The 24449-nt window shown below is 47.1% G+C and overlaps 1 protein-coding gene across 3 annotated transcripts in view; it reads left to right on the top strand.

The window, feature by feature from the left end:
* Positions 1 to 24449, top strand: part of CEP192 (centrosomal protein 192) — a 639877-nt gene that overhangs the window by 339294 nt on the left and 276134 nt on the right. For all 3 annotated transcript variants that reach the window (XM_063923418.1, XM_063923417.1, XM_063923415.1), the window contains one exon: positions 12176 to 12240. In XM_063923418.1, coding sequence (XP_063779488.1) covers positions 12176 to 12240 — 65 coding nt within the window. The remainder of the gene's footprint in view (positions 1 to 12175; positions 12241 to 24449) is intronic.

Here is a 24449-nt window from a genome sequence, read left to right as displayed (position 1 = left end):
GATCCTGAAGGTAGATTTATTCTAGTCGATATTAAAATCAGGGATACACCTTATACTATTCTAAACATATATGCCCCTAACAGTCACTTGTTGTAATTCTTGGGCTAATAATTGGGAAATATTACAAAACGTACTACTTTTCCGCCCATATTAGGGGGTGACTTCAATACTGTCAAGGCCCTGGATAAATCCCCTATCCCATCCAACCTATCTTCTCAAACTTGGACTATCCTAAGTAACGTTATGATACATAACCAACTGACTACTATTTGGAGGCTATTCCACCCTTCTGATAAATCCCTTACTTTTCACTCTGTGGTCAGTCGCTCGTTCTCGCGCATAGACTATCTTTGTGTGTCTAACACCTTGGTTCAGATGGTGTCCTCAGCTAATATAAGTGATATTGTTATTTCAGACCACTTGCCTGTTGCATTGTCTATACGACCGCCACCAGTTGGTCCTCTACACCGCACATGGAGCTTTCCCTTGTATCTATTTCAATCAGAATACTTTAAATCCTATCTCAAACGTCATTGGTTAGATTACGTTGACAATAATATTGAATATTGATGAGATACCATCTTGTTTTGGGAGACCATATCTCTTACTTTGCCGACCCCAAAAAAACTCTTAAGGAGCAAAATACCTCTCTCTCTCTGAGAAAATACGGACACGATTTTCAGACTGTTTCTAACTCTTGCAGATACATTTATAGTTTATACTTCAGCTAAACACTTAATTTTTTTTTTACTCTCCCATGCTCAATTACGTCTGGATTATACCCAAAATCGTTATTATAGATGGGGTAATAGAACGGGACGTCTCTTAGCTCCCTGACCAAGACATGGCGTTGTAGAAATCCTATTGTCTATAAGAACGAGCCATTGCCTCTCTTCTATGACTGAAACTCCTGCTATTTCTTCAGCCTTTCGGAAATTTTATTCAGACCTATACTCTATCCCAACCTTGAACCAAACTCTAATGGACACTTTACTCATGAAAGCCAACTTGCCCTGCCTCTCTTTGGAACAACGAGTTTTGAGACGCAGAGATTTCGGAACAGGAAATTAATGTTGCAGTATCCTCCCTTCACACCTGAAAAACCCCTGGGCCAGATGGCCTGTCAGGCGGGTGTTTTAAGATCCTACAAGTAGATATCAACCTTACGTTACTGGAATTATATCGTACCATACACAAGAACTGCCCATGATAACAGACTTTTGATGAAAGCCTTTACAAAGCTAATCCTGAAACCAAGGCAAGATCCGGCTTACTTCAGGGACGTGCAGTCAGGGGAGGCAGTGCCTCCCCTGTCATTTATGGTGAAAATAATACAAGGAAGATACATATGACACATATTATGTGTCATATGTATCTTCGTTATAATACTCTAATCATTTTGAGACTTTAGACTAGTATAGGAGGCACTGCTAGCAGTGCCTCCCGTTGTCAGTGTTAATGGGAATAAAGTGGGGGGCGGGGCCAAGGACTGGGCTGCAAAAGCCTATTGAAAAAATGACGATACAGCGGCACTAGTAGAAGTGCCTCTGGGACAGTGCCTGATGTGATTGGACAGCGGATCCAGGGCTGGATCCGCTGGTCCAATCACCCACATGCTGCGGCGTCGCTCACCTCCCTCTCCTCCTGTCCTGTCATCGCGGCGCCGCCGGTGCGTTAACCTCCGTGACCCCACCGGAATGTGAGGTGGCCGCTGCTACTGATCCACACCTGGTGGAGGGTCGGAGCCTTCCGCCTCCCTACCCCGTGTAGTTGTCTCCCCTGCAGCGGCCCGATGATTACAGAAGCTACCTGCTGCTTCCGCCGGCAAGAGAGGACCTGGAGTCACCCTGGAGTCCGGAAGCTGCACGTCTGATCCGAGGTTCGTCTCTCTCTCTCTCTCTCTCTCTCTCTCTCTCTCTCTCTCTCACTCACTCACTCACTCTCTTCCCCCCCCCCACCCCCTCCCCGTCCCTCCATGGTAAATGCATTTTTATTTTCTTTGTTATAAGTAGCTCATTTCTGTACTCCTTCCTCCCACTTCTCATCTCTTTCCCATTCCTTGTGTCTTTTTTTGGGTGGGATGTACTAACCTCCCCCGCAGCGTTAAATGCCTTTTCTGCTCTCCCCAGACATCTCGGTAACCTGGCTCCTCCCCGTCCTGGCGCTGCTATTCGCTCCTGTTGTTTCCGCGTCACAGCTACCTCTCCGGATGATGGGATATGAGCACATGCGTCGCCAGTGAATACCAAGGCTCAGCGCGGCATCCGCAATGCTGAGTCCTGAGTGGTTGCGACGGTGAGGAGGCGGTGCATGTGAACAACAAGAAGCGAATAACAGCGCTGGGACGGGAAGGAGCCAGGTTACCGAGGAGATGTCAGGGGAGCGCAGCGAAAGGCAGTTAACGCTGCAGGAGAGGTTAGTACACCCCGCCCTTTCTCACCTGTTTTTTCTCTCCTCTCGTTTTTTTTTGTTGTTTTTTTACTTTTTTCGCCCTTACAGGTCCCCCTATTGGATTCTACTGGACAAGTGGACGTGATTATCGGCGTGGAATGTAGGTAAGTAATCTCTCATTTTTATAGGTCCCACTATTGGATTCTACTGGACAAGTGGACGTGACCGGCGTGGGATGTAGGTAAGTATGTGTGAGTGTGTGTGTTTTAATAAATTTTTACTTTCACGGTGTGTGTGTTGTGTTTTTATTTGGGTATTTTTTTGTTGTAGAACTACAGGTACCAGCGGACCCGTTATTTCCCTGCATGCTGGTACTTGTGGTTCTCCAAGTACCAGCAAGTGGGGGAGGCTTGCTGGGCCTTGTAGTTCCACAACAAAAAAACAATATCCTTTATTATTTACACACTTATGGCTATCAGCCCGGCACCCACCGCCCAGGGGTGCTGGGGACAGCCTCAGGCTTCACCCATGGCCCTTGGGTACCTGGAGGGGGGGACCCCTTGATTTAAGTGGTCCCCACTCCTCCAGGGAACCCCGGCCAGGGGTGACTAGTTGGGGGGGGTAATGCCACGGCCGCAGGGACCAATATAAGTGTCCCCCGGCTGTGGCATTATCTCTCTGGCTAGTGTAGCCCGGTGCTGGTTTTAAAAATACGGTGGACCCCTACATCTTTTGTCCCCCGTATTTTTGGAACCAGGACCGGACTATGAGCCCGGTGCTGGTTGTCTAAATATGGGGAACCCCTGTCCAATTTTTTTCGCAGTATTTAAACAACCAGGATCGGCTCAAAGAGCCCGAGGCTGGTTATACTTAGGAGGGGGGACCCTACGCATTTCTTTTAACCCATTCACACCCTTTTTCACAGATAAGTATGCACGGATTTCACTGATCCGTGCATGACTATCACAACACACCAGCAAAAAGCTCAATTTTATAACGAATTCCATGCTTTCCCTGAAGTGTTTGGCTATTGTCGGCAGTGATTGAGAATGCAGTGATGCAAATTAGTGGCGGAGGGCTGGGTCAGTTGATGGTGGGTGAGTTTGTAAGCCATTGGCTGTGGCAGCGGGCATCTGCTCAGGGGCAGTAGCGGGCATTGGCTCGGCGGCGGTAGGGGTCATCGGCAGGATTCGGCGGACATTATGGCTGCAGTGCCTCACCAGCCACTGATCTCACCGCACGCCACTGGCTTACTTAGATTCCTATTGTCCCATAACTTTTGCTAAGTGTGGATCTGAAGATCCTCTCTAAAATTATGGCTGCACACTTACAATCCTTTTAATCTTTCATTATTTCCTTCCACCAGCTAGGGTTTGTTAGTGAACGCAACTGCAATCACATCTATAGTTGCCGCGAAACTCACTCCCGACTCCCCTAACATGCTTGTAAGCTTAGATGCCCACAAGCATTTGATACTGTATCATGGCCTATTCTCCTTCAAGTGCTATCCACATACTCATTTGGCACGATTTTATAAATATGATAAAATTTCTTAATGCGTCTCCCCTGACCTCGCTCTTGATTAATGACACTAGAAGTGACCCAATAGTCATGACCCGAGGAACTCGCCAAGGGTGTCCTCTATCCCCCCTCCTCTTCAGACTCACCCTAGACCCACTGCTCCAAATGATTAACTTATGGCCAACCCTGAATCGCATCTGTGTGGATGATGTTGAAATTAAAATAACTGCCTTTGCGGACAATGTGCTGATCTATCTTTCCAATCCAAAATAATCTTTGCGACCCATCTTGGCACTGTTAAATACCTTCGGGCCATTCTCTGGTTTCCTTGTTAATTTTGACAAATCTCAAGCTATGTACCTTTTTAAAAAGGGATTTACTCGTCCAAAATGGGCAGCGTCCCTCTGTCTCTGGGCTACAGGTCAAATGTCGTATTTGGGAAATATTCTTCCCAAAAATGTTACTCGTTTATACATATGTAACATGGGTAATGTTATGTCTACACTTACCAGGGAGTTGGGGGATTTGAGCCATCTCCAGCTTTCATACCTAGGAAGGGCAAATTTTATTACATATGATTTATTTCCCAAAACTACTCTACCCCCTACAAGTCCTTCCTACTCTTTTGTCCCGAAAATACGTTTTGTCCATCACTTGTTTATTTCGAAATTTCATGTGGAATAATAGAGCTAGAATTGGCATGATCAAATTATACCAACCGAAATGAAATGAAGACATTAACTTTCCAGATATCCTAACATATAATTATGCCGCTTTGCTCCGATACTTGCTGATGGCTCACCATGCCTAAACAAACACTTTATTGGAACAAAATATTAAACCTCAACTTTTTTGGTAGCCTTTTTACATTTGACTGATCATGAGATCCCATCTGAGGTGCTAAATAACCCTCTTATGACTACTAGAAAGCTTTGGTATCTTTTACATCCTAAATATAAAGTGAACCCACATGCTTCTGTCTTACCATTTATACATTATCCGAATTTTCAGGATTGAGAAGCATCACAGGTTTACTTTAACTGGGCAATTGATGGATGCTAGTACATATACGCCCCTTCCCTATTCTGAAGCTATGACTAAGTTACTGGTCATTGGAATATCTACTTTTTCCTGTCTACAGGCTCAACGCTGTGAGCAGAATCTCTAACCTTCTCCTGGCTGGAGATAGGGTTAACCTCCTGGATAAATCCCTGACAGTATGCTCTTCAACTAAATGAGCGATATCCACATTTTATAAATTCCTTAGAGTTCCTTTGGAATACTCCACCACACGCACAGGCCTTTCTCAATAGTTGGAACATTTGCCCTTCCGTGACAATTGAAAATCTCCTAAAACAATTGGAGTACTCGATTAACACATTCCCAATGGCCAAATTTTCTGAAATATATCTTGACATTTTCCATTGTGCATGTGTATGGGGATTTTACGATTTTATAGAGTCCTATCTTCTTAAATGCTCCCATGAGTCAGCAAATCTTTCACTGCTTTTGGACATGCTCGTATATTACAGGATTCTGGCAACAGTTTAGTCACTTCACCATGGAACACCTTGTCAGTTTTGTGCTGCTAACTCCTGAGTGGGATATCTTTGGTATGCTACCTGCCATTGTTAAGAGTTCCTAGAGGGGTTAGGAAATTGCTATTGACTGTATCATCAGCCACTCGTAAAACCATATTGCAGCTATGGACACACTCTACACGACCCTTTATTTAAAGAGAAACTTTTAATTCATATGGACTGGTTGGATGCCTCCCCTCAGAAGGAGACTTGTGTTAAAGTTTTTCGACTCATGGGAGAGTTACATAGAGACTTTACCAATCTCCACTAAAGACTCTATATTTGTTTCCAAAGAACTTTATGGTATGAGACGTGCATTTCTCAAGAAGACCCTCCAATTCTCTTCATTTCTATTGTTATTGGTTTTAGTTCTTAATATTTTTTAAATATGTATATTGGAATATAACACATTGTCGGTACCTCTTGTTCTGATGAAGATTTTGTCTAATTGTAATGGAATTTTTTTTAAATTTGCTGCGTGTTGAAGTTTTAATAAAAGAAATTCTAAAAAAACAAAAGACCTGTATTTACTGGTTTTATTCTGGTTTTCTTATTAGAACAATTACATATTTCATTTCACTGCATTTTTTTAATGTTCGGTAGTGACAAACAAATTGATAGGTTGATTAGGATGCTTATTTCACAGTTAAATCACCCAGATTAATATGGATGGCCAGGAAGACCCGTTGTTAGCAGCAAGTTGGCATCATTATGCATACCAGTTCTCAATAGAGTAGCAGCAGGCCTGGTCATTGGTGAAAAGACTTTTCTCATATGTCCTAGAGGGTGCTGTGGTCCACTTCATGACCATGGGGTATAGACTGTTCTGCAGGAGCCATGGGCACTCTTAAGACTTTTCAATGGGTGTGAACTGGCTCCTCCCTCTATGCCCCTCCTCCAGACCTCAGTTTTAGAAATGTCCCAGGCAGACTGGATGCATTCTGAGGAGCTCTACTGAGTTTCTTTGAAAAGACTTATGTTAGGTTTTTTATTTTCAGGGAGAACTGCTGGCAAGAGTCTCCCTGCTTCGTGGGACTGAGGGGGCAGAAGTAGGAACCAACTTCCTGAAGAGTTTCATGGCTCTGCTTCTGGCTGACAGGACACCATTAGCTCCTGAAGGGAACTGAGCGCTAGCCGTGTCTAGATGCTCACTCCCACAGCTTGCCGTCACCCCCTCATAGAGCCAGAAGACAGGTGAGTGTATGAAGACAGATCTTCAATCAAGCACAGTGACGGCTGAGGTACCGCGCGGCTGGCGGGAGCGCAGCGCGCCATTGTTGCCCACACATACACAGGCACTGCAGGGTGCAGGGCGCTGGGGGGGGGGGGGCGCGCCCTGGGCAGCAAATAACCTCGTAAACTGGATAAAAGGGGGCATGAGATGCCAAGGCACACCCCTACCCCCGCCAGTATAAATATTATGTGAAAAATCTCTGAGGAGAAACGCGCCATTGCGGGGGCAGAGCTTCCTCCTCAGGCAGCCAGCACACTGTTCAGCGCCATTTTCTCTCTTTCACAGACTGCCGAGAAGAAGCTGGTCCTCCTCCACTTCTGAACAAGTATCAGGGTGAAAGAAGGGGGGGACTGGGTGCTAATACATATTGTGCACAATATAATAGTGCTTAAAGGTTTCTGTGTACGGAGTACACGACACGGGGATTTTGTCTCTGTGTACAAAGTACGCGGCACAGGGATTTTTTCTTTGGCGCTGGGTTGTGAACTGGCTGCTCCTAAACTGTGTCCCTCTGACAGATTTTACTGTGGGTCTGTCCCCTATAAGTCCCAGTGTGTCTGTGAGTGTGTGTTGTACACGTGTGTAAGACATGTCTGAGGCAGGGAGTTCCTCCCCGGAGGAAGGCATTTTAGGGACACAGAGTTGTAATGTGGTGGCGCTGCCGGCACACCAAGAGCCTGCATGGGTGAAAGAAATACGTGATAGTATGCATCATATCAATAGGAGATTAGATAATTCTGAATCTCATGCTGAGTGCTGGAGAAAATCTGTGGAGGATGTGATTTTTCAGGGCTCTGTTCTTCCATCCGCAGGCGACCCCTCTGGGTCACATAAGAGACCATTTGTGAATACTGATACCGACACGAACTCTGATTCTTGTGTCGACGATAGGGACTCCAGAGAAATAGATCATAAATTGGCAAAAAATATACAATATATGATTGTAGTTATAAGGGAAGTGCTGGAAGTCACGGAAGCCACTCCTGTACCTCAGGAGAAAGCTTATTTCTATAAAGAAAAGAAATCCAAGGTCACCTTCCCTCCTTCCCACGAGCTTAATACTCTTTGAAGGGATGTGGGTGAATCCCGAAAAGAAATTTCGTATTCCCAAGAGAATTCAGATAGCTTATCCTTACCCGGTGGAGGACAGGAAAAAATGGGAGTCACCCCCTGTGTTAGATAGTGCACTGTCCAGGTTGACAAAGAAGGTAATTCTCCCTGCACCTGGCACGGCTTCACTAAAAGCCGGCAGACCGAAAGATGGAAACTACATTGAAATCCATTTATGTTGCCAATGGTACGCTGCTCAGGCCCACTATTGCTTGCGCGTGGGTGAGTCGTGCTATTGAAAAATGGTCAGAAAGCATGTCATCAGAAATTGACACGATTGATAAAGATGAGATACTCCTTAAGTTAGGGAATATCAAAGACGCTGCTGATACATGCTAGAAGCGATGAAAGATATTGGACTCTTGAGTTCACAAGCTGCTACCATGGCAGTATCGGCTCGGCAGGCGTTGTGGATTCGCCAATGGAACGTGGATGCAGATTCCAAAAGAAATAGGGAGGCTCTCCCATATAAAGGTGAGGCCTTATTTGGCAAGGGACTGGATGCGTTAGTCTCGGCGGCTACCGCAGGTAAGTCGTCATTTTTGCCCTCTGCGCCTGCACCGGCAAAAAAGACATATCACCCGCACATGCAGTCCTTTCGGCCCAATAAATACAAAAAAGCAAGAGGTTCGCCCTTCTTTGCAGGTAGGGGAAAGGGAAAGCAGTTCACAGCGGCTTCAGGTTCCCAGGAGCAGAAGTCTACCCCTACTTCTGCCAAAGCTTCAGCATGACGCTGGGGCTCCTTTGCGGGAGGCCGCTCCGGTGGGGCACGTCTCAAACTGTTCAGCCAAGGTTGGATTCTGTCTGGCCTGGTTCCCTGGGTGTTGCAGATAGTGTCCCAGGGATACAAGCTGGAGTTTCAAGACGTTCCCCCATGCCGATTTTTCAAATCAACCTTGCCAGCTTCTATTCCAGAAAGGGAAGCAGTAACAGCGGCAATCCAAAAATTATGTCAGGATCAGGTCATAGTCCTGGTACCTTTTGTCACAACAAAGGGAGGGGTTTTATTCAAGCCTTTTTGTAGTTCCGAAGCCGGACGGCTCGGTCAGACCCATCCTAAACCTAACAAATCTGAATCTTTACTTGAAACGATTCAAGTTCAAAATGGAATCACTGAGGACAGTGATTTCCAGTCTGGAAGAGGGGGACTACATGATGTCTGTAGACATAAAGGATGCTTACCTGCATGATCCCATTTATCCTCCTCACCAGGCTTATCTGAGATTCGCAGTTGAGGATTGCAATTACCAATTCCAGACGTTACCTTTTGGTCTCTCTACGGCGCCGAGGGTATTCACCAAGGTGATGGTGGAGATGATGGTTCTCCTGCGTCAAAAAGGAGTCAATATAATTCCTTATCTAGACGATCTCCTTATAAAGGCGAGATCCAGGGAGCAGTTGTTACTAAACATCACACTCTCCCTGTCAATACTCCAACAACACGGTTGGATCATAAATTATCCAAAGTCACAGTTGGAACCGATGACAAGATTGTCTTTTCTCTGGATGATTCTGGACACAAGTTCAGAGAGTTTTTCTTCTGGTGGAAAAGGCTCTGGAAATCCAGAAAATGATCAAACAAATATTGAAACCATCAAGTGTGTTGATCCATCAGTGCATTCGGTTGTTGGGGAAGATGGTGGCGGCCTACGAGGCCATACAGTTTAGCAGGTTCCATGCCAGAGTATTCCAGCGGAACCTGTTGGACGAGTGGTCGGGATCCCACCTACACATGCACCGGAAGATAATCCTGTCGTCAAAAGCCAGGATTTCGCTCCTGTGGTGGCTACACAGTTCTCACCTACTAGAGGGACGCAGGTTTGGGATTCCGGACTGACTCCTGGTAACCACGGATGCAAGTCTCCGAGGCTGGGGAGCTGTCACTCAGGGAGAAAGCATGGTCAAGTCAAGAAGCCTGCCTTCACATAAACGTGCTGGATTTGAGAGCCGCGGCGAAAACCAAACTAGTATGTACCATTGACTGTAGCCATTATTCTTTGTATTGTATTGCTTTGTTATTGTAACCCCCTTTCAGTAATATGTTGTGGTGTCGGAACCTGGCATTTTAAATACAATCTGGTGTTGTGTTTTCCTTTCCCTGCTAAGGTTTAAAGTGTGTTACTATCGCATGCATAGCTGCTAAGGGTTCACGGTGTATCTTTGGGTGTGTACGCGGAGTGTACTTTGTACAGCCAGCGCGGCGTTTGTACGCAAAGTCCGTACACGGTACGGGACTCTGTACGCTAATGGTGTAATATGTACGTAGGTTAAGGATTAAGTATAGCGGCCGCAGCGGCTCCATTAAAAGTGTATGAAATGTCTTTTTAAAGTGTTGCTTTTAGTCCTGTATGCAAATCAGCATTTACAAGCCTTACCTGATCTTCCATGAAGATAGGTCAGAGTTGAGAACTCGTCAACATTTTCTTCCAAAGGTGGTTTCATCTTTCCACATAAACCAACCTATTGTGGTGCCAGTAGTTACTGACCCATTCACTGAGTCAAAGTCTCTAGATGTGGTTAGGGCTTTGAAGATTTATGTCGCTAGAACAGCCCGAATACGGAAAACAGAGTCTTTGTTTGTCCTGTATGCTCCCAACAAGATTGGGTGTCCTGCTTCCAAGCAGACTATTGCGCGTTGGATCAGAAGTACGATTCAGCACGCTCATACAGCTGGATTGCTGTTACCGACGTCGGTAAAGACCCATTCCACTAGGAAGGTGGGCTCATCCTGGGCGGCTGCCCGAGGGGGTCTCGGCATTGCAACTTTGCCGAGCGGCTACTTGGTCGGGGTCAAACACATTTGAAAATTCTACAAGTTTGACACCTTGGCCGATGAAGACCTCAAGTTCGGTCATCCGTACTCTCCCACCCACACTGGAGCTTTGGTATAAACCCCATGGTCATGAAGTGGACCCCAGCATCCTCTAGGACGTAAGAGAAAATAGGATTTTAATACCTACCTGTAAATCCTTTTCTTCTAGTCCATAGAGGATGCTGTGCGCCCATCCCAGTGCGTACGTTACCTGCAGTTTTGTTATTAAAGTTACACAAGTTGTGTTTTATTAGTTTCAGCATGTTGCTGTAATTGGTTCATGCCTGTTGGCGTGTGTTATGTTGAATGCCATGTTGTGCGGCATGGTTGAGGTGTGAGCTGGTATGTATCTCACCACTAGTATTAAAGTAAATCCTTTCCTCGAAATGTCAGTATCCCTGGGCACAGCTCCTATAACTGAGATCTGGAGGAGGGGCATAGAAGGAGGAGCAGTTCACACCCATTGAAAAGTCTTATGAGTGCCCATGGCTCCTGCGGAACAGTCTATACCCCATGGTAATGAAGTGGACCCCAGCATCCTCTACGGACTAGGAGAAAAGTTTCCTGTTTTTACCACCTTTTTAGAAGATGTAAAACAGCAGCAGAAGTTTCTGTGTTGGGCCTCTCGTGAAGAATCCCATTATTATTTCCAAAATAAACGCTAGAGAGCTTGCAAATGTTATTTCTTTTTACACTGAGCATGATCCGTTTTGGAGTATTCACCACTTTTGAGTAGCTACGTATAATTCATCTCAACAGCGTTTCCACTTGCTGTTGGTCCAGGGGTGAATGAAGCAGAATGGCAAGCTATTCAGAGATGCATTGAAGCAGAGTTGTATTATTTCAGGTAGAGCTCTTGCACCAAGGATAGAGCTGGTGCAGACACATGCTGAAAGTGATCCGGTCAAGTCTGAATATAGGCGAAGATCATTTATTTGTAAGCACGAATTGCATGCAACTCTGAATGCTCTGTGAATGTTAATTAACACATGACACACAAAAATGTTGCCTAACCATGCAATGTATAAGACTATCTTTGGATGTGTGATACAGTGTGATACATAGAAGAGCTACAACCGTCAATGTAAGGCTCGGGTTTGTCCTTGGAGGAATCGTGCAGTAATCATGACACATTCCAGTAATAATAGACTATGCAGATAAACATATGGCAATATAGTTTACTGATTAGTTTCATTGTGCAAAAGAAAAATAAATCTTTTAAGAAATGCTAGTTGTAGTCCTTGAAAAATATTTATGCCGAGTATCACCTGCAGAACAAGGTAATTTGTAAAGTACAGCAAAAGAAAAGTACCAACTGAGATAATGTGTCAATCAGCAGTAATACATGTGTACATATATAATATGGTATTCTTCAGAACATCTGCAATACGTTGTTTCAATTAATAAAATTTGTTGAGCCATAATGCACACATTGCCAGATTTAGTGTAGATATACTAAGTAACATTCAAAGCATATATGAGATCATGTATTAACTTAGCAGTTGCTGTGTCTTTTCTATTTAACAGCTAATGCTTTAGCTATTCTTGATGAAGACCAGAAAGAATTTGAAAAGGAGCATCGATTTATTCAGGTAAGCCAGCACTCGATCTAGCTACCAAAGACTTTCCCGGCTGCTTTGGTATTAAAACCAAAGCAAATTAAAAAAAATTGTGACTGTATATTTTTATGTGTTTTACAGCAATTGAAATCTCAATTACCAATTTATGCATTTTTTTTTCTTTTTATTTGGGTTTTTTATTTTCTTTTAGCTCCAAAAGTAAATCTGTAGCCTACATCCCAAAAAATATTTTGAACTTGTCATTCTATCTGAGGCGTTTCACTACAGAGAGAAAGCATTAAATCCCATTCAGTATTGTTCTCCTTTTGGATGTAAATGAGCGGGAGTTGCCTTTCAGCTGGAATGTTAGTTTATAAAGGAATAATTCTCTTTAGCTTTTACCTTTTTGTGAAGAGGATTGACAAAAAAAATTACATAAATTGACTTGTATTTAACACAGTGACTTAACAATTATTTTGATGTTGCAAATACATTGTGTTGTAGTAAATGTTAATGATTAGGAGTCCACTTTTTGCTTTTGTTAACGTCATTAACAATGAAGGGCTACAGGCAAGACAGCACCATTGTCTGTCTGATTTTGTTTTCTTCCTTCATTTGTTATTTGCCCACACATTAGGCGACCTTTCTGAAAACGCTGCAAATTGTCTACTTGTAAACTGAGACTGTGGGTGATCCCTTGTAAACAAATGCCTGTAATCTAGCCATTGCAGTTGTGCTATTCCATTATTAAGAGTAAAACTTCAACTGTTTTAGTGCAGGAAGTGACTGATTCCTGCGTCAGTATTTCGACTGCCGGGATCCCGACCGGATCTCCTATATACTGTACTATTTTCACATTTAAGAGTTTGAGTAAGTTTCTGGAGTTTTAGTCCTAGGCAGTATCAGTTGAAGAATTATGTTTAACTAGGTGATTCATCACGCCCTACGGGCGCTCTTAACACTGTCGGAAGGGGCTACGCCCTCTTAACCCTTGCATGCCCTTGTGGCGTGCAATATTTGTATAATATGGAGTATTACCTCCAATCATATTTGTGTGAGTGGTTAAATATTGAACGGACAAAGGGCGTACGATGGTTAAGGGGCCATAGCCCCTTGCAACGGCGTGGACAGCGCACACAGTAGGTGCTGTGGTTGAGGGAGTGGCGGGTGCGGGGGACATGCAGATCGGGAAGGGGTCCGGGGGATGCCGCGGGTGGGGGAGGGGTAGGTGCGTGGATGACACTGGTGAGGGTTCGAAGCCACAGTGGGTGGGAGAGGGCCAGGTGCGGTGGTGCAGCGTGTGGGAGCAGCGGCTGCTTGCGGGTAGGGTAGGGGGTCCGGAGCCGCCGCGGGTGGTGGAGGGGGGGTGCAGCTGATGGGGCCCGGAGGTACTAGAAGTGCGGGAGGGGCCGGGTACTGCTTCTCCTGGAAGCAGCTAAGCTGCTGTCCTCCCTTTGGCAGTGGCTGTCCCGGAGTCTCGCACAGCAGCCAAGCAGCCAGTCACTATTGTTAGTGAGGGTATCCCAACGTGCCACATTACAGGGAAGAAGATGCACTCAATAAACTACAGCTCCCAGCAGGCATAGCGCTAAGGGTTGCTGGGAGGTGACATTTATTTAGTGCTTTCATGTAATGCGGCGCGTTGGGACACCAGCGCTAACAATAGTGACTGGCTGGCAGAACTGACTGACTCGCTGAATCAATGTAAAAGGTGTGAGTGCTGTGCAGTGTCAGTGACACTGCACACCCACTGCACTGCACAGCACTGTCACTTTTTTACATTGATTCAGCTTCCAGATATCACCCTCCGCGATATCACCTACTCTATCCATTACATTGGCTATCTCGGGGCTTCCAGGCTGGCAGCCCAAGTGCTGTGTTGTGGAGTCAGGGCATCTGGGGATCTGGGCGCGGCTGTGGCAGGGAGGCACTTCTGTGACATCATGTGCAGAGGAGGCTTCGGGGCTCAGAGTATGCGACGCAGGGAGGGCTATGAAAGCCTTCCGCTGTGCCGCTTGCATACACATCTATGCCGTTGGCCGCAGCAGCTTTTGTTCCACCTGCGCCGCGGCTAGGGAGTGGGGATTGTTGATGCCGGAGGGGGCACACGGACTGGCAGCAGGACATAGGACGCTGCAGTAAAAGGATTTTCTCTTACGTCCTAGAGTATGCTGGGGACGCCGTAAGGACCATGGGGAATAGACGGGCTCCGCAGGAGACATGGGCACTCTAAAGACTTTAGAATGGGTGTGCACTGGCTCCTCCCTCTATGCCCATCCTCCAGACTTCAGTTAGATCCTGTGCCCAGAGGAGACTGGGTGCATTGCAGGGGAGCTCTCCTGAGTTTCTCTGAAAAATACTTTTCTCTGACGTCCTAAGTGGATGCTGGGACTCCGTAAGGACCATGGGGAATAGCGGCTCCGCAGGAGACTGGGCACAACTAAAAGAAAGCTTTAGACTACTGGTGTGCACTGGCTACTCCCACTATGACCCTCCTCCAGACTTCAGTTAGAATCTTGTGCCCGGCTGAGCTGGATGCACACTAGGGGCTCTCCTGAGCTCCTAGAAAGAAAGTATATTTTAGGTTTTTTATTTTACAGTGAGATCTGCTGGCAACAGACTCACTGCAGCGAGGGACTAAGGGGAGAAGAAGCGAACCTACCTAACTGGTGGTAGCTTGGGCTTCTTAGGCTACTGGACACCATTAGCTCCAGAGGGATCGAACACAGGACCCGACCTCGATGTTCGGTCCCGGAGCCGCGCCGCCGGCCCCCTTACAATGCCAGAAGCAAGAAGTGTTCCGTAAAATCGGCGGCAGAAGACTTATATCTTCAACAAGGTAGCGCACAGCACTGCAGCTGTGCGCCATTGCTCCTCATGCACACCTCACACTCCGGTCACTGATGGGTGCAGGGCGCTGCTGGGGGGTGCCCTGAGGGCAATATAAGACACCTTCGCTGGCAAATCTACACCATATATAGTCAGGAAGGCTATATAGGTGTAAAAATACCCCTGCCAGAATTCCAGAAAAAGCGGGAGAAGTCCGCCGGAAAAGGGGCGGGGCTATCTCCCTCAGCACACTGGCGCCATTTTTCCCTCACAGCTCCGCTGGAAGGACGCTCCCTGGCTCTCCCCTACAGTGTCAAGCTACATAAGGGTAAAAAAGAGAGGGGGGCACTAAATTTAGGCGCAGTATATATAATATAAGCAGCTATAAGGGAAAAAACACTCATTTATAGTGGGATCCCTGTGTTATATAGCGCTCTGGTGTGTGCTGGCATACTCTCTCTCTGTCTCCCCAAAGGGCTTTGTGGGGTCCTGTCCTCTGTCAGAGCATTCCCTGTGTGTATGCGGTGTGTCGGTACGGCTGTGTCGACATGTTTGATGAGGAGGCTTATGTGGAGGCGGAGCAAATGCCGATAAATGTGATGTCACCCCCTGCGGGGTCGACACCTGAGTGGATGGTTCTGTGGAAGGAATAGCGCGACAGTGTCGACTCCTTGCATAAAAGGTTAGACGACATACCAAATATGGGACAGCCGGCTTCTCAGCCTGTGCCTGCCCAGGCATCTCAAAAGCCATCAGGGGCTCTAAAACGCCCGCTACCTCAGATGGCAGACACAGATGTTGACACGGATACTGACTCCAGTGTCGACGACGATGAGACTATTGTATCTTCCAATAGGGCCACACGTTATATGATTGAGGCAATGAAAAATGTGTTGCATATTTCTGATGTTACCCCGGGTACTACAAAAAAGGGTATTATGTTTGGAGAGAAAAAACTACCAGTTGTTTTTCCTCCATCTGAGGAATTAAATGAAGTGTGTGAAGAAGCGTGGGCTTCCCCCGATAAGAAACTGGTAATTTCTAAGAGGTTACTAATGGCGTACCCTTTCCTGCCAGAGGATAGGTCACGTTGGGAAACATCCCCTAGGGTGGATAAAGCGCTCACACGCTTGTCAAAGAAGGTGGCACTACCGTCTCCGGATACGGCCGCCCTGAAGGAATCTGCTGATAGAAAGCAGGAGGCTATCCTGAAGGCTATATATACACACACAGGTGTTATACTGAGACCAGCTATTGCTTCAGCATGGATGTGCAGTGCTGCAGCTGCGTGGTCAGATTCCCTGTCGGAAAATATTGATACCCTAGACAGGGACACTATATTGCTAACCGTAGAGCATATTAAAGACGCACTCTTATACATGAGAGATGCACAGAGGGATATTTGCCGGCTGGCATCTAAAATAAGTGCAATGTCCATTTCTGCCAGGAGAGGGTTATGGACTCGGCAGTGGACAGGAGATGCAGATTCTAAAAGGCACATGGAAGTTTTGCCTTATAAGGGTGAGGAGTTGTCCGGGGATGGTCTCTCGGACCTCGTTTCCACAGCAACAGCTGGGAAATCTACATTTTTACCCCATGTTCCCTCACAGCCAAAGAAAGCACCGTATTATCAGGTACAGTCCTTTTGGCCCAATAAGGGCAAGCGAGTTAAAGGCGCAGAGGTAGAGGGAAAAAGCTGCAGCATACAGCCAGTTCCCAGGAGCAAAAGTCCTCCCCCGCTTCCTCGAAGTCCCACAGCATGACGCTGGGGCTCCACAGGCGGAGCCAGGTACGGTGGGGGCCGTCTCAAAAATTTCGGCGATCAGTGGGCTCGCTCACGGGTGGATCCCTGGATATTTCAAGTAGTATCTCAGGGGTACAAGCTGGAATTCGAGACGTCTTCCCCCCCCCCCGCCGTTTCCTCAAATCTGCCTTACCAACAACTCCCTCAGGCAGGGAGGCAGTGTTAGAGGCAATACACAAGCTGTATTCCCAGCAGGTGATAGTAAAGGTGCCCCTACTTCAACAAGGACGGGGTTACTATTCCACAATGTTTGTGGTACCGAAACCGGACGGTTCGGTGAGACCCATTTTAAATTTGAAATCCTTGAACACGTATATAAACAAATTCAAGTTCAAGATGGAATCGCTCAGGGCGGTTATTGCAAGCCTGGACGAGGGGGATTACATGGTATCACTGGACATCAAGGATGCTTACCTGCATGTCCCCATTTACCATCCTCACCAGGAGTACCTCAGGTTTGTGGTACAGGATTGTCATTACCAATTCCAGACGTTTCCGTTCGGTTTATCCACGGCTCCGAGGGTCTTTACCAAAGTAATGGCCGAAATGATGATACTCCTTCGAAAGAAGGGAGTTTTAATTATCCCGTACTTGGACGATCTCCTGATAAAGGCGAGGTCCAGGGAGCAGTTGTTGGTCGGGGTAGCACTATCTCGGGAGATGCTACAACAGCACGGCTGGATTCTAAATATTCCAAAGTCACAGCTGGTCCCTACGACACGTCTACTGTTCCTGGGGATGGTTCTGGACACAGAACAGAAAAAAGTGTTTCTCCCGGAGGAGAAGGCCAAGGAGCTGTCATCTCTAGTCAGAGGCCTCCTAAAACCAAAACAGGTGTCTGTGCATCACTGCACGCGGATCCTGGGAAAGATGGTAGCTTCCTACGAAGCAATTCCATTCGGCAGGTTCCATGCAAGAACCTTTCAGTGGGACCTGTTGGACAAGTGGTCCGGATCGCATCTTCAGTCTCCAAGGACCAGGGTGTCTCTGCTGTGGTGGCTGCAGAGTGCTCATCTTCAAGAGTGCCGCAGATTCGGCATACAGGACTGGGTCCTGGTGACCACGGATGCCAGCCTTCGAGGCTGGGGGGCAGTCACACAGGGAAGAAACTTCCAAGGACTATGGTCAAGTCAGGAGACTTCCCTGCACATAAATATTCTGGAGCTGAGGGCCATTTACAATGCCCTAAGTCAGGCAAAACCCCTGCTTCAAAACCAGCCGGTACTGATCCAATCAGACAACATCACGGCGGTCGCCCATGTAAACCGACAGGGCGGCACGAGAAGCAGGACGGCGATGGCAGAAGCCACAAGGATTCTCCGATGGGCGGAAAATCACGTGTTCGCACTGTCAGCAGTGTTCATTCCGGGAGTGGACAACTGGGAAGCAGACTTCCTCCACCCGGGAGAGTGGGGACTTCATCCAGAAGTCTGCCAACTGATTGTAAACCGTTGGGAAAGGCCACAGATGGACATGATGATGTCCCGCCTAAACAAAAAGCTAGAAAGATATTGCGCCAGGTCGAGAGACCCTCAGGCGATAGCTGTGGACGCTCTAGTGACACCGTGGGTGTACCGGTCGGTTTATGTGTTCCCTCCTCTTCCTCTCATACCAAAGGTACTGAGGATAATAAGGAGAAGAGGAGTAAGAACTATACTCATTGTTCCGGATTGGCCAAGAAGAGCTTGGTACCCGGAACTTCAAGAAATGATCTCAGAGGACCCATGGCCTCTGCCGCTCAGACAGGACCTGCTGCAGCAGGGGCCCTGTCTGTTCCAAGACTTACCGCCGCTGCGTTTGACAGCATGGCGATTGAACACCGGATCCTGAAGGAAAAGGGCATTCCGGAGGAAGTCATTCCTACGCTGATTAAAGCTAGGAAAGAAGTAACCGCAAACCATTATCACCGCATATGGCGAAAATATGTTGCGTGGTGTGAGGCCAGGAAGGCCCCAACGGAGGAATTTCAGCTGGGCCGTTTCCTGCACTTCCTACAGTCAGGGGTGACTATGGGCCTAAAATTGGGTTCCATGAAGGTCCAGATTTCGGCTCTATCGATTTTCTTCCAGAGAGAACTGGCTTCACTACCTGAAGTTCAAACTTTTGTTAAGGGAGTGCCGCATATTCAGCCCCCTTTTGTGCCTCCAGTGGCACCTTGGGATCTCAACGTGGTGTTGGATTTCCTAAAGTCACATTGGTTTGAGCCACTTAAAACCGTGGAATTGAAGTATCTCACGTGAAAAGTGGTCATGTTGTTGGCCTTGGCTTCGGCCAGGCGGGTATCAGAATTGGCGGCTTTGTCATGTAAAAGCCCTTATCTGATTTTCCATATGGATAGGGCAGAATTGAGGACTCGTCCCCAATTTCTCCCTAAGGTGGTATCATCGTTTCATTTGAACCAACCTATTGTGGTGCCTGCGGCTACTAGTGACTTGGAGGATTCCAAGTTGCTGGACGTAGTCCGGGCCTTGAAACTGTTTCCAGGACGGCTAGAGTCAGAAAAACTGACTCGCTATTTATCCTGCATGCACCCAACAAGCTGGGTGCTCCTGCTTCAAAGCAGACTATTGCTCGCTGGATCTGTAGCACGATTCAGCTTGCTACAGATCCAGCGTCGACTAGGATGATGCAAGGTTGCACCCATGAGTCGCGACAGTATTCAATATATGTTTATTGTAATAAATGTTGTTTTGCATATCTCAGAGGACTCCTCTGTCCCTAACACGAGGGTCTGCATATTTAAAGAAAAATAACCTAACTCATCGCATGAGCTGACCGTTTTATTAAAAAAAAAAAAAAAAAAAAAGAAAGCTTGGGGTACTCCTGACATTAGACTGCAAGTTCCCAAGAGTATTATTATGTCGTATCCTTTCCCCTCAAAGGACAGGTTACGGGGGGAATCCTCGCCCACGCTGGACAAGTCTTTAACGCCCTGGTCCAAGAGGTAGCATTACCGTCCCCTGATATGGCGGCCCTATAGGATCCTGCGGATAGTAGGCAGGAATCTACCTTAAAATAAATTTTATGCGACTGCCAGAGCCCTATTTAGACCTGCGGTAGTGTCTGCATGGGTAGGTAGCGCAATTACAGCTTGGGCTGATAACTTGTCATCTAACATTGACACCCTAGAAAAAGATAGTATGGTGTTGGCCTTAGGTCACATCAAGGACGCAGCACTATATACGAGAGAGGCTGCGAGAGATATTGGGTGTTTGGGTTCAAGGGCTAAGGCCATAGCAGGTTCTGCTAGTAGGTCACTGCGGACCCGTCAATGGACAGGTGATGCTGACTCGGAGAGTCATATGGAAGCTTTACCTTGCAAGGGTGAAGTTTTATTTGGGGAGGGCCTCACGGACCTGGTTTTCACAGCTACCGCGGGTAAGTCGTCTTTTTTGCCTTATGTTCCCCCGCAGCAAAAGGAAACACCCTAATAACAGATGCAGTCCTTGTGGTCGCGTAAGTTCAGAAAGGGGCGTGGCTTTATTTCCTCGCTAGAGGTAGAGGGAAAAGATCACCGGCTACTGCCAGTTCACAGGAAAAGTGTCCTCCCGGCCTCTACCACATCCATCAAAGAGGTGCTTCCACACCGATTTTCAAATCGGCCTTGCCAGCTACTTCCTCGGAGAGGAAAATAATTTTGGCTGCTATACTAAAGCTGGGTCAACAGCAAGTGTTTATCATGGTTCCCCTAGAGCAACAGGGAAAAGGGTTTTATTCAGCCCTATTTGTGGTCCCAGAGCCGGATGGCTCGGTCAGGCCGATTCTGAATCTAAAATTCCTAAACCTACATTAAAGAGGTTCAGATTCAAGATGGAATCTCTCAAGGCAAAGATATCCAGCCCGGAAAGGGTGTCACTAGACATAAAGGATGCATACCTTCATGTCCCCATATATCCTCCTCATTGGGCGTACCTAAGGTTCGCTGTACAGGATTGTCATTACCAGTTTCAGACGTTGCCGTTTGGGCTTTCTACGGGGCCGAGAATTTCACCTAGGTAATGGCGGAAAAAATGGTTCTCCTGCGCAAGCAAGGGGTCACAAGTATCGCATACTTGGACGATCTCCTGATAAAAGCGAGTTCAGGGGAGCAGTTATTAAAAACAGTGTCTCTCTCCCTGAGAGTACTACAACAGCACAGCTGGATTCTAAATCTGCCAAAGTCGCAGTGGGTTCCGACTCGGTTGTATTTTTTTGGGCATGATTCTGGATACGGAAAAACAGAGGGGTATTTCTCCCGGTAGTAAGGAGCCCAGTAACTCCAGAACATGACCAAAGACCTGTTAAAGCCTAAAAGAGTGTCAGTCCATCAATGCACTCGAGTACTGGGAAAAATGGTGGCGACCTACGAGGCCATCCCCTTCGGCAGGTTTCATGCGAGGACTTTTCAGTGGGGCCTTCTGGATAGGTGGTCCGGGTCCCATCTTCAAATTCATCAGAAAATAAGCCTGTCCGCCAGGGTGTCTCTCCTGTGGTGGCTGCAGAGTGCTCACCTTCTAGAGGTTCGCAGGTTCGGCATTCAAGACTGGGTTCTGGTGACCACGGACGCGAGCCTCCGAGAATGGGGAGCAGTCACACAAGGAAGAAATTTTCAGGGACTATGGTCAAGCCAGGAGGCTTGTCTACACATCAACATTCTAGAATTAAGGGCCATATGCAACGGCCTACGACAAGCGGGGATTCTTTTTCGCGACCTACCGGTTCTGATTCAATCAGACAACGACACAGCCGTGGCTCATGTAAACCGCCAAGGCGGGACAAGGAGCAGAGTGGCAATGGCGGAAGCCACCAGGATTCTTCGCTGGGCGGAAAATCACGTAAGCGCTCTGTCGGCAGTCTTCATTCCTGGAGTGGACAACTAGGAAGCAGACTACCTCAGCAGACACGATCTCCATCCAGGAGAGTGGGGACTTCATCAAGAAGTTTTTGCAGAGATAACAAGTCTTTGGGGACTTCCTCAAATAGACATGATGGCGTCACGCCTCAACAAGAAGCTTCGGAGGTATTGTGCCAGGTCAAGGGACCCTCAGGCAGTAGCGGTAGACGCCCTGGTGACACCTTGGGTGTTTTCAGTCGGTTTATGTCTTCCCTCCTCTTCCTCTCATCTCAAAAATATTGAGAATCATAAGACGAAAAAGAGTGCAGACAATACTCATTGTTCCAGTTTGGCCTCGAAGGGCCTGGTATTCAGATCTTCAGGAGATGCTCACAGAAGATCCGTGGCTTCTTCCTCTCAGGGAGGACCTGTTGCAGCAGGGGCCCTGCGTGTTCCAAGACTTACCACGGTTACGTTTGACGGCATGGCGGTTGAACACCGAATCCTAGCTGGGAAAGGTATTCCGGAGGAAGTCATCCCTACTTTGATAAAGGCTAGGAAGGAGGTGACGGCGAAACATTATCACCGTATCTGGAGGAAGTATGTATCTTGGTGTGAAGCCAAGAATGCTCCTACTGAAGATTTCCATCTGGGCCGTTTACTCCACTTTCTACAGACAGGAGTGGATATGGGCCTGAAGTTAGGCACCATTAAAGTACAGATTTCGGCCCTATCTATGGCCCTCATTCCGAGTTGATCGGTCGCAAGGCGAATTTAGCAGAGTTACACACGCTAAGCCGCCGCCTACTGGGAGTGAATCTTAGCTTCTTAAAATTGCGACCGATGTATTCGCAATATTGCGATTACTAACTACTTAGCAGTTTCAGAGTAGCTCCAGACTTACTCTGCCTGTGCGATCAGTTCAGTGCTTGTCGTTCCTGGTTGACGTCACAAACACACCCAGCGTTCGCCCAGGCACTCCCACCGTTTCTCCGGCCACTCCTGCGTTTTTTCCGGAAACGGTAGCGTTTTCAGCCACACGCCCCTGAAACGCCGTGTTTCCGCCCAGTAACACCCATTTCCTGTCAATCACATTACGTTCGCCGGAGCGAAGAAAAAGCCGTGAGTAAAAATACTTTCTTCATAGTAAAGTTACTTGGCGCAGTCGCAGTGCGAACTTTGCGCATGCGTACTAAGCGGATTTTCACTGCGATGCGATGAAAAATACCGAGCGAACAACTCGGAATGAGGGCCAATATTCTTTCAGAAGGAATGGGCTTCTCTCCCAGAAGTCCAGACTTTTGTAAAGGGAGTGCTGCACATCCAGCCTCCTTTTGTGCCCCCAGTGGCACCATGGGACCTTAATGTGGTGTTACAGTTCCTAAAATCTCACTGGTTTGGGCCTCTTCAAACAGTTGAATTAAAATTTCTCACTTGGAAGGTGGTCATGTTGTTGGCCTTGGCATCTGCAAGGCGGGTGTCCGAATTGGCGGCTTTGTCTCACAAAAGCACCTATCTGATTTTCCATGTGGATAGAGCAGAGTTGAGGACTCGTCCTCAATTTTTGCCTAAGGTGGTTTCATCGTTTCATATGAACCAACCTATGGTGGTGCCGGTGGCTACGAGAGACTTGGAGGATTCCAAGTCCCTTGATGTAGTCAGGGCCTTAAAAATTTACGTAGCCAGGACGTTTCGGGTTAGGAAAACAGAGACACTGTTTGTCCTGTATGCAGCCAACAAGGTTTTCGCTCCTGCTTCTAAGCAGACTATTGCTCGCTGGATCTGTAACACGATTTAGCAGGCTCATTCTATGGCTGGATTGCCGTTACCAAATTCGGTAAAGGCCCATTCCACTAGGAAGGTGGGCTCTTCTTGGGCGGCTGCCCGAGGCGTCTCGGCTTTACAGCTTTGCCGAACAGCTACTTGGTCAGGTTCAAACACCTTTGCAAAATTCTAGTTTGATACCCTGGCTGATGAGGACCTCATGTTTGCTCAATCGGGGCTGCAGAGTCATCCGCACTTTCCCGCCCGGTTGGGAGCTTTGGTATAATCCCCATGGTCCTTACGGAGTCCCCAGCATCCTCTAGGACGTAAGAGAAAATAAGACTTTAAACCTACCAGTAAATCTTTTTCTCCTAGTCCGTAGAGGATGCTGGGCGCCCGTCCCAGTGCGGACATATTTCTGCAAGACTTGTATATAGTTGTTGCTTACATAAGGGTTATGTTACAGTTAAGATCAGTCTTTGGCTGATGCTGTTTTGTTCATGCTGTTAACTTGTTGCGTATATTCCAGGTTATACGATGTGGATGGTGTGGGCTGGTATGAATCTTGCCCTTAGATTAACAAAAATCCTTTCCTCGTACTGTCCGTCTCCTCTGGGCACAGTTTCTCTAACTGAGGTCTGGAGGAGGGGCATAGAGGGAGGAGCCAGTGCACACCATACTAGAAAGTTCTTTTAGGTGCCCATGTCTCCTGCGGAGCCCGTCCATACCCCATGGTCCTTACGGAGTCCCCAGCATCCTCTACGGACTAGGAGAAAAAGATTTACCGGTAGGTTTAAAATCTTATTTATTTATTTTTTACCTGTCGACAGCGCAGAGACTTTCTGCAGATGCAGTGACACTCTCCAACTGTACCTTTTTGGCAGGTTTTTTTTTTTTATATTGTCTACCGATTTTTGGCTCTCCAAACTTCCATTGAATGTACAGGAAAAGGGGTGTACCTATGGCCACACCCCCTTTCTGAATTTGTACCAATTTGTATGTGTAATTTGTTGGGAGGCTATCTGCAGATGC

This window comes from Pseudophryne corroboree, chromosome 5 (assembly GCF_028390025.1).
Source record: "Pseudophryne corroboree isolate aPseCor3 chromosome 5, aPseCor3.hap2, whole genome shotgun sequence".
Lineage (NCBI taxonomy): Eukaryota > Metazoa > Chordata > Amphibia > Anura > Myobatrachidae > Pseudophryne > Pseudophryne corroboree.
This window is presented reverse-complemented; position numbering and strand designations above follow the sequence as displayed.